Source organism: Dipodomys merriami, unplaced genomic scaffold (genome assembly GCF_024711535.1).
Source record: "Dipodomys merriami isolate MVZ:Mamm:240054 unplaced genomic scaffold, mDipMer1.0.p SCAF_1, whole genome shotgun sequence".
Taxonomy (NCBI): domain Eukaryota; kingdom Metazoa; phylum Chordata; class Mammalia; order Rodentia; family Heteromyidae; genus Dipodomys; species Dipodomys merriami.
Genome location: NW_027202270.1, coordinates 34,727,519 through 34,738,555, shown reverse-complemented (window position 1 = coordinate 34,738,555; position 11,037 = coordinate 34,727,519). Strand labels below are relative to the sequence as shown.

Below are 11,037 nucleotides of genomic sequence, written 5' to 3'. Positions count from 1 at the left end.
TACCACTTGAGCCATAGCGCCACTTCCGGCTTTTTTCTTTTTGCTTATGTGGTGCTGAGGAATCGAACCCAGGGCCTCAGGCATGCAAGGCAAGCGCTCTACCACTGAGCCACCTTCCCAGCCCCTGGAGTTCATTTCAATAAATATTATCAGAGGCAACAAGGCATTGTACCTCCTTGAGTATCCTTTAGTCTTTTTTTTTTTTTTTTGGTCAGTTGTGGGGCCTGAACTCTAGGCCTGGGTGCTGTCCCTTAGCTCTTCTGCTCAAGGCTAGCGCTCTACCACTTGAGACACAGTGCCACTTCTGGCATTTTCTGCTTATGTGGTGCTGAGGAATCAAACCAGAGCCTCATGCATGAAAGGCAAGCACTCTACCACTGAGCCACCTTCCCAGCCCCTCCTTTAGTCTTAAAAAGGCTTTCTAATTATGACTTAATATATAGGATTGTAGTTGCATATAATTGGAATTGTAAAACTGAAAACATCTATGTCTTTTGAAAGTATCTAGTTCTAGAAGTTTTTTAAGGACAAAATTTAGATCAGTGTACTAACTCAAGGAAAAGATTTCAGAGGAAATTGTGTTATCAGTATTAAATGCTTTTACTGAAATTATACTTGCCTTCCCTTTCTACAGCCTTGAAGGAGGCATAGAAATGTATGTGCATACACTAAGGAACCTTTGATTCTAATATATAATGTTAATGGTTTAGGGAAACCTGTCACCATGGTTACTAGGAACTTCAGTTGATGAAATGTATATAGAAAGTTCCCCCAAAAATGCCTTTTCTGGAAATATTATTCCATGTCCCATATATAAATAGGATCTTTATATAATGACAACCATTGTGTTAGCTCAGTGAAGAATTGCCTTTATAAAACCACAATACATTTAAACATAAAAATGTAGCATGATGATGCATTTTTACTTTTTCAACATGACTCTCAATTGTTAATTTTCCTGCCTTAGAGATTCTCAAGAGACTTGGACATCCAGTAGTTACATAGCACTGTAAACCAGAAGATTTTGAAGTTTTATGTTCTTGAAGTACATACAATAGCATTTATACTCTGCATGTGTGGTTTGTTTCCATTGCTATGCTTTAAAAAATAACATAGTTAACATTTTCTATTTCAACTATAGCCTTGACCATTGTTTTGTGTATATATTCATAATGTTCTCTTGTTTCTAGGTGTTATATACTTACATATTTCTCCTGTTAATGTATTTTGTTGAGGACAAAATATCTTGTTTATTTGCTATCAAATTCTAAATTAAAAATTAGTTGGGGTGACATTGATTAAGATGTTTTGTACTCATCATCTGACCTGCTGAAATTTTGTACAACTACTTAAAAATGAAATTTAAGTACTTTTAGTAAACAAATTATTGAACTAATGGATTTTCTGTGCATGATTGTTTTAAACTACATGGCACAGTTTGGCACTTAGCACCATACTTGCTTGTTGTTATGTCTTTGACCTGAGGAGGTAGTTTTTTTAATCTGCACTTTTTTTTTTTTGTCAACTGTGAGGCTTGAACTCTGGGCCTTGGTGGTGTCCCTCAGCTCTTCAGCTCAAGATGAGAACTCTACCACTTGAGCCACAGCACCACTTACAGTTTTCTAGTGGTTTATTGGAGATAAGAGTCTTACAGGCTTTCCTGCTCCGGCTGTCTTTGAACCTCAATCTTCAAATCTCAGCCGCCTGAGTAGCTAGGATTATGGGCATGAGCCACCAGCACCTGGCTTTTTTTGTGTGTGTGTGTGAGACAGGGTCTCACTATGTGGCTCGGACTGACCTGGAACTCATAGACTTCTTGCCTCACCTTACCCAGTGCTGGAATTACAGACTTACACAATTATGTACAGCTTGACCACTCCTCAGCTTCACCACATTGGCTTTTTGTTCTATTCCTTGAAAACATAATTGAGACCTCTACTTTACCCCTGCTATACCCTGTGCTTGGATCATTTTCTCCCCAGAAATACTAGATTTGAATCTTATCTACTTAGTAAAGATTTCATGACTATGTTATTTAAAATTGTGTGATCCCTAATACTTTTTATGTCTTATTCCCATTTTTTCTGCAAGAATGAACATAGTTTTTGTATTATGCATACTTTTTTGTTTTTCATCAAAGCTTAGACTTGACATGATTTTTAATATGTTATATAACAGGCATTCAAAAATGTATGAATTCAAAGCAAGCATTCAAAAATTGTGAATATTGACAATGTAACTGGAGGAAGGAGAAACAAGACCCAAGTTAATAAAATTAGACAAGATATTAATGAAATTCATAAGGTCATTAAGGAAAAATTTGAAAACATTCTAATAAACTGGATATCTAGAAAAAAATGGATACATTTCTAGACATACATTACTCAAGAAGACCTCAACCACATAAACATATATAATGAGCAATAAAACTGAAGTAGTAATAATTTCCCAAAAAAGTGTAGCATACACAGGTGCCAATTGCTCACACCTGAAATTTTAGCTACTCAGGTGGCTGAGATCTGAGGATGGAAGTTCAGCCTGAGCACTTATGTCCTTGAGACTCTTATCTTTAATTAACTACTAAAAAAGCCAGAAATGGATCTGTGGCTCAAGTGCTAGAACACCAGCCTTGAGTAAAAGCAGCTCGGAGACAGTGCTCAGGCCTGGATTGCTGCAAAACAAAATACCTTAAAGATACAGCTGAGTGCTGATGACTTACTGGTGTAATCATGGATATTGAGGAGTCTGAGATTTGAAGATCTGGTCTGAAGCCTGCCAGGACAGGAAAGTCAGTGAGACTCATCTCCACCCAAAAATCTGGAAGTAGAGCTGTAGCTTAAGTAGTAAAGCACTAGCCTTGAGTAAAAAAGCTAAGGGACATCACCCAGAATCTCAGTTTAAGCCCCTGTAATGGCACAACAACAACAAAAGGAAAGAAAGGAAAAAAAAAAAAGAAGACATTGGTCCAGTCATTTATAGAGATCAGATAATACAAATAACAAGTAATGGGGCTTGTATTTTCTCAGGATGATCCTTCCATCTCAAACATTATGAAGGCATTTTAGAGATCATTGTGCTTTGGCACTGAGAAGTCAGAGAAGTCAGTTATCTCTAGGGGTTTCAGTATGATGTCACAATCGAAGTGAATAACAGCCCATTCTAAATACTAGCTACCAAATGGAGAGATGAAGACAACATGGATGATAAAAGATTCCCTTTCCTTCATCTTTCTGAAGATGACTGACTCCATCATTTTCTAAAATCTCACTAAAGGTGAATATCTTCTTCCTTCATTTTGATATTTTAAAATTATTGTTTTATAGAACAGATTGAGAAAGGGCTGGGAAGGTGGCTCAGTGATAGAGCCCTTGTCTTGCATGCCTGAGGCCCTGGGTTCGATTCCTCAGCACCACATAAGCAAAAAGAAAAAAGCTGGAAGTGGCGCTGTGGCTCAAGTGGTAGAGCGCTAGCCTTGAACTGAAGAGCTGAGGGACAGCGCCCAGGCCCAGAGTTCAGGCCCCACGACTGGACCCCCCCCCAAAAAAAGAACAGATTGAGAAAGATTTTAAGGGCAACAATTTGATTTTATATTTATAAATACTGCACATTAGAAGACATTTACAAATAAGTCAATGAATATTCACTATATATGACATACACAGGATTGGTTGTGAATGTATCAAAGTTATTCAAATTTTGAGATTATATATTTCTGATTTTTCATAATTTGCTAGAGTTTAGAAGAAATTTGAAATATGTATGCCTAGAATAAAATTTGAGGTTATCCATCTAAGCTTTCTTGTCTTGTTAGAGGACAGATTAGTCAACAGAACCGTGCCTTGATGGGGCTTATCCTGTTCCTATGGGTTTTTTTTTCTTTGTTTTTTTTTTTTTTTTTTTTTTTTGCCAGTCCTGGGGCTTGACCTCAGGGCCTGGGCTCAGTCCCAGGCTTCTTTTGCTCAAGGCTAGCATTTTAACCACTTGAGACACAGTGCTGCTTTTGCCTTTTTCTGTTATGTGGTGCTGAAGAATTGAACCCAGGGCTTCATGCAAGGTAGGCAAGCACTCTCCACTAAGTCACATTCCCAGCCCTGTTCCTAAGTTGTTTTTTTTTTTTTTTTCCTTCAACCAGAGAAGCACTATGCTTTTAAAGGATTTTTCATCTTAAAATCCCAGACTTTCCTTCCCTGGGCTGGTTTTGAACCTTGATCCTCAGATCTCAGCCTTCTGAGTAGCTAGGATTATAAGCATGAGCCATTGGGTACCTGGTTATAACTTGGTTTTGAAGGGAAAGAACCACTTTCTGTTCTCTCAGTTTAGTGGAAATGTTTTCCAATTTTACCTTTTATTTAGAGACCTCTTTATCCCTCCTCCCCAAAATTTACCTATCCTTAATGAACTGATACTATATACACAGATGTTTGTGTTTTTAAGTCACTTAGGTAGGGAATTGTGTTTTTGCCTGCACATTAATCAGATCATAATTTTTTTTTTTTTTTGGTCAGTCTTGGGGCTTGAACTCTGGGCCTGGGCGCTGTCCCTCAGCTCTTCAGCTCAAGGCGAGCGCTCTACCACTTGAGCTACAGCGCCACTTCTGGTTTTCTGGTGGTTTATTGGAGATAGTCTCACGGTCTCTCCTGCCCGGGCTGACTTTGAACCGAGATCCTGAGTAGCTAGGATTACAGGCGTGAGCCACCAGTGCCAGGCTAATCAGATAATAATTATCCTACTATATCTCCTGCATAGCTGAGAACATAGCTGCTCAATAAACAAAGCCTGGCTTATTGGTTGAGATGGGATTTAGTTTAGCTAAATCCCCCTACTACCATTGGCTGGCCTTCAACTGGATTTCTGACTCCAGGTAGCTGAGATTACCAGATTGAGCCACCGTGCCTGGCCTGGATTATTATTTTAATTACTACAACTGGGTACTGAAATAGGGCTGATGTGGCTTATGCCCCTAAGTCTTGTGGTTTATGTTCTTGTTTACAATTAACCTCTAGAAGCTAGAAAAGGCAAGGGTAGATTTTCCCCTCTAATGTCTCTAGAAGACACTAGTGTTAGTGGCATGTAGATTATTAATTCCATAAAACTCACTTCGTTTTTCTGACCTTTAAAGTACATAAAGATAAAAAGTTGTGTTATTTTGCCTTACCAAATTGGTGGTAATCTAGTATGACATTTGAATTTTATTGTATCTACAAGGTCACTATTTCCAAGTAAACTCACATTTGTAGATACAAGAGTAAGCCTTGAACACAACTTTTTGGGTAACAGAATTGGACATACCCAATGAAATTTTTAAAAAGTCAGTTGAAATGGTTTTAAATGATGAATTCTGAGAACCTATTATATAATTCCGGAATTGCTATTGAATTATCTCAGTGACAAAAGTCATTCTAGATTTAGGATTTCTGAAGGCCTCAGAGGAAATAGGACAATTGGCTATTTTTGAAACATGAACTTCATGTTGGGACTACGGAGCATCTCAGAATATGGAATATGCAGCATTTTATAAAGTTTGTAAAAAGTAAAATTAAAAAGTGTAGTTTTTCACACATTACAGATTGTGTGTGACCAATACATGACCAGCCTTAAGGAAAAGCAGCAAAGTGAGAGGAGGAGGAACGTGGCCAGCAAGGCTAGGAGAGCACAGGGGTGCCCTGACTTCTCTTATGAAGGTATACTGTTGTGTGTGTATTAATGTGCACTCCCCTTGAGACTTACACTTTAACGTGAGTGTGCCCAGAGAACACTAACTTTTTTCTTTAAAGAACTAGAATACAGATGAAAATTATGTCTTGACAAGGAAGGGTCCTGTGTTCAGGACAAAATTTGGCCTAGGACATAGCTGACCCATGACAAAGGGAAAGTCAGGTCGATTATGGAAAGTGCAGGATTTGCCTTCATGAAATGAAAGCACCACCACATTGGGAGGCTTGACAGCGTGCCCAAGACATGCCCGGAGGCCGATTCCACACCGGCTCAGCGCTCGGCCTGCCTGCGAAGCCGGACTACTCTCCCTCCCGGACTCCCAGGCAGAGAGGGGATAGAACCGCCCGCTCGACGCCAGGAGTCCCGCCGCCCTCAGGGTGCCTACCACGCACGTCCGGAAGTGACGCAGCAGCGCACGTAGCGCGCCCCCACCCGCGGGCGGGGGTGTTTCCGCCATTTTTGAAAAATTGGAAGGTCCTGGGTTTCACGGTAGTTGCCGCGGTCCAGATGGCATCGTTTGCCGTGGAGCCCCAGGCGCCCGCGCTAGGTGAGTGGCCCGCCGCCTGCCGTCCCGCGCCGGCGCTGTCACCACGCTGCCGGCTGCGAGCGGCTGGGGTGGAAGGGTGCCGCCGCCAGGCAGTGGCCGTTGGCGGGGAGCGTCGTGCTCCGTCCCGGTTCCTCTCGGGCGCCGGCCCCGGCGTGGTCCGCGTGCCCCGGTCGGGCCGGGGCGGGGGAGCGGCCGCGGGGTGCGGGCCGCGCGGGCTCCGCCGGCCCCGCGCCCTCCGGGGTGGCCGCGTCTCCCCTCGCTGCGGGACCTGCCGCGGGGACCGGAGCCCGGGCGAGCGCGCGGGCGAGTGTGCGGAGAGTGGACCTGACCCACGTGGACGGGTGGGCGGGGCCCGCCGCCCCCCACTCCACCCCGGCTCGGTAATGGCCCTGTGCCTCGGTCCCGGTGTCATCCGCCGGGTGCTGGGACCCATCGAGAGGACCGGCCTGTGCAGGAAGTTAGGATTTCGAACGGTGTCGGGGAAGAGGCCTCGCTGGAGGTCTTACCCTCTTGATTATCCTCCATGTGGATTTCTTTTTTGTTGTTGTTTTGTTTTCCATACCTGCTGTGCACTGGAGTCTCACGCCTGGAAGCTTAGCTATTCAGGAGTCTGAGATCTGAGGATCGGGGTTCGAAGCCAGGCCGGGCAAGAAAAAGCTGTGAGACTCATCTCCAGTTAACCACCCAAAAGCCTGAGGTGGAGCTGTGACTCAAGTGGTGGAGTACTACTACCTGGGACAGTGCCCAGGCTCTTGAGTTTAAGCTCCACCCCAGTACAGATAGATATAAACGCACACACACACAAATTCATTCCAGTTATTTCTTTGGGAACTTTGAAGAAAAATAAAACAAAACCAAGTTAATAATTGATCCTCTTGCTCTGGCGGTTTTTTTTTAACTTGTGGGAACCGCTGAAACTTAGGAGAAAAAGCAAAACGAAACATTTATTATCACAGCTTACATTAGTATTAAACTATAATTTTCTGAGTTTGGACAAGAAAGTACAATGTGTATTGAGAATTTTCTTCCCTCCGCCATTCCTCCTTCCCTTCCTTCCTCTTGAACTCAGGGCCCGACCTGCACACTGTTCCTGAACCTCTCAGTGTTCAACACTAGCACTCTACCACTCAAGCGACAGCACCGCTTCCGGCTTTTCCTGTTTATGTGGTACTAAGGAATCGAACCCAGGGCTTCATGCATGCTAGGCAAGCACTCTACCACCAAGCCAAGTTTCTTTAGTTTTGATTTGAAGGGAGTATAATGCTTGCTGTGTTTTGTGTTGCAAACTTTTTTTTGAGGATAAAATAACAGGAATTGTTTTAACATTATAAAAAAACAATAATTTCCATAATGCCAATGAAAACTTGTGTACATATGTTGATCTGGTTATATTTCTTTTAGCTTAGAGACCAAGAAACTTCATTTTTAGTTCTAGTTTTCTCTGTTCCAAACAGATACTGAAGAGTGCATATTGTTGGGGTTACAAATGTGAATAATGCCACTCCTGATGTTGTTCTAGTCCACGTTGCAGATGAACTCTGGTACCTACATTTTTTTCCCCCGAACTTTCTGAGATATTAAGTTAAACGTTTATATCAGCAAGTTTTGCTAAGATAAATTACAATGCTTAATTATTCAAGAGCCCAAACGAAGTTTAAGACAAACAGGGTCCCTTGGTTAAGTTATCTTAAGTAAAATTTAACCCCAAGGAATAATGACATTCTGAAACTGTTGTGCCTTATTCATTCTTAAAAAGAGCAACACTTTCTTAAACTTGCCATTTTATTTTCCTCTTGAGAAGAGTGAGTGAAGGTAGTTTGGATTGTTACCAACAACTTGATATTTTATTGCTATGATTTCCTAATGTTTGTTCAAAATATTTTATTTAGGCTTTTAGTTTCATTTTAGTGTTTAATGTTGTAGTACCAGGTAACATAATAACTAACACTTGTGAAACAATTACAATGTAACTATCATGTGTTACATCCTGTTTTAGTATTAACCTTTTTTTTAAAGAATCGGTTTTCTCCCTCCCTCCCTCCCTCCCTACCTCCCTCCCTCCTTCCCTCCCTCTCTCTCTCCCTCCCCCCTCTCTCTCTCCCTCCCCCCTCTCCTTCCTTCCTTCCTTCCTTCCTTCTTTCTTTCTTTCACTCTTTCTTTCTTTTCTTCCTTTTCCATCATGGGGTTTGAACTCGGCCTGAATGCTGTCCCCCAGCTCTTCAGCTCAAGGCTAGTGCTCTGCCACTTGAGCCACTGTTTTCTGGTGGTTTATTGGAGATTTGAGTCTCACAGAGTTTCCTGCCCGGGCTGGCTTTGAACCACGATCCTTAGATCTCAGCCTCCTGAGTAGCTAGGATTATAGGCGTGAGCCACCGGTGCCCTTTTAACTATAATTTTACTGTTATTAAGGTATGGTACAGAGGGGTTATCATTTCATAAATGAGATAGAGTACAGTTCTTTTTGGGCAGTGTTACCTGTTTGCTTTCCTCCAGTTTCCCACCTCCCATTCCTGCCTACAAGTTGCATAGTTCATTTTCCACATAGTGTATACTGAATACCATAACTGCATTTGTTCACACTTTTCTTTGTTTCTGCCATTCCTTCTTTACCCCTAAAAAGACCCCCCCTCCCCCGGCAAGCAACCTCAAACAAAAATAAGCAGCATCGGGCTGGGAAGGTGGCTTAGTGGTAGAGCACTTGCCTTGCCTGAGGCCCTGGGTTCGATTCTTCAGCACCACAAAACAAAATGGAAAAAAAAAAGCAGGAAGTGGCGCTGTGGCTCAAGCGGTAGAGTGCTAGCCTTGAGTTGAAGTGCTGAGGGACAGCACCCAGGTCCAGAGTTCAGGCCCCACGACTGGACCCCCCCCCCAAAAAAAAAAAAGCAGCACCATCACCACCACCAAAAAATGTTTCTATTTCCTGGAATTCTAAGAAAGAAAATTTTTGTTTTTGGGTCCGGTCGTGGGGCCTGAACTCTGGGCCTGGGCGCTGTCCCTCAGCTCTTCAGCTCAAGACTAGCACTCTACCACTTGAGCCACAGCGCCACTTCCGGCTTTTTTCTTTTTTGCTTATGTGGTGCTGAGGAATCGAACCCAGGGCCTCATGCATGCAAGGCAAGCATTCTACCACTGAGCCACCTTCCCAGCCCTAAGAAATTTTTTAGGCTATTTAGAAGTAAAGAAATAGTTAATAAAAGTCATTTAAATAACATTCTGAACACTTGGCCTTTTTTTTTCCCCTTAATTGTCCATTGTGGGGCTTGAACTTAAGACCTGGGCACTGTCTTTGAGCTTTTGCGCTTAAGGCTGGTGCTTTACCACTTGGAGCCATAGCACTACTTCTGGTTTTCTGGTGGTTAATTGGAGGTAAGAGTCTCTTGGAGTTTTCTGCCTGGGTTGGCTTTCAAACCATGATCCTCAGATCTCAACCTCCTGAGTAGGTAGGATTACAAGTGTGCTATGAATCAAACTCAGGTTTGTCATATAGTGGAAAAATTGAGGTTTCAAATTTACAGTCACACCTTGTTGTAATTCTAATACTGTAAAAGCTATGAGTTTATGGCTACCCTTCTGTTCATTTTTTTTTTTTTTTTTTGGCCATTCCTGGGTCTTGAACTCAGGGCCTGGGCAATGCCCTTGAGCTTCTTTAGCTCAAGACTAGCACTCTACTACTTGAGCCACAGCTTTTTCTGTTCATGTGGTACTGTAGCATCGAACCCAGGGTTTCATGCATGCTAGGCAGGCACTCTTATCATTAAGCCACATTCCCAGCCCTGTTCATTTTGCTTAGAGAACTTGAATCCACATATCTGACTGTTTTGGATCTATTTTACTGTGCTTGTTTATTCTGAATAGCTAGAATAAATTAGTTTCCCATAGGACTAATAACTTACGTAAGTTGTGAAGATTAATTTGAGTTATTAGTCATTATTTGATATTAGGAAATTTCATAATTAATCTAGCAACCTAATAATTATGTAATAGGTAATAGTTATTAATTATATATTTATTTTAATAGGTATATAATAGTATATTAATATTAATTATATAATTGTGTTATATTAATATCGACATTTTATATAATTTGTATATCTGTTACTATAACATGTATATTAATATAATATTGATATAATTATATATAATGATTATAAGTAAATAATTAATAATTAAAGAGATAAAATTTGCAACTCTTTTTAACTATATCTTTTTTTCCCCCAGAGTTGACATCTGAACTTAGGGCCTTATACTTGTTAGACAAGTGCTCTTTCTCTGAGCTAAACCCCCAACTGTACTGTATCTTTTTGCTATAGTTTTTGCTGGATTTTGTTCTGAGGCTTGAACACAGTACCCTTGCATACAACTTGAACCAGACTTATTGTCTAGCTTTTTCCTGGTTAATTGAAGAGAGTCTGTTAGACTTTACTGCCTGGGCTGACATTGTACAGACTTCTTTCAGGTCTCAGCCTCCTGAGTAGTCTGAGCCAGGGTCTGGTCTTCAGTGTACTACACTTCCTGAGTAGCTAGGAATACGAGAGACCTTAAATTTCAGTTTTCTTGTCTTAGTCTCCTGAGTGCTGGGATTACGGGCACCCACCCCTATAACTGGCTAATTATTCTTATTATTTTTAAAATCAGTTACTAGGCACTGGTGGCTCATGCCTCTTATCCTAAGGAAGCTGAGGATCAGAGTTTAAAACAATGGTTATTTCCAATTAACCGCCAAAAAATGAGGTATGCAATAGAGGTATGGCAAAAGTGGTAGAGCGCCAGACTTG

General features: G+C 41.6%; 1 protein-coding gene across 2 annotated transcripts in view; it reads left to right on the top strand.

The window, feature by feature from the left end:
• Positions 1-3,164: 3,164 nt before the first annotated feature.
• Nup35 (nucleoporin 35) overlaps positions 3,165-11,037 on the top strand; it is a 33,132-nt gene continuing 25,259 nt past the window's right edge. The window contains exon 1 of one of the 2 annotated variants that reach the window (XM_070019567.1): positions 3,165-3,273. Coding sequence is in view for 1 of the 2 variants with exons in the window: in XM_070019563.1 (XP_069875664.1) it covers positions 6,223-6,262 (40 nt within the window). In the remaining variant the exon portion in view is untranslated. Of the gene's footprint in view, positions 3,274-6,158; positions 6,263-11,037 lie in introns of those variants that run through there. The other variant, XM_070019563.1, reaches the window with a different exon arrangement.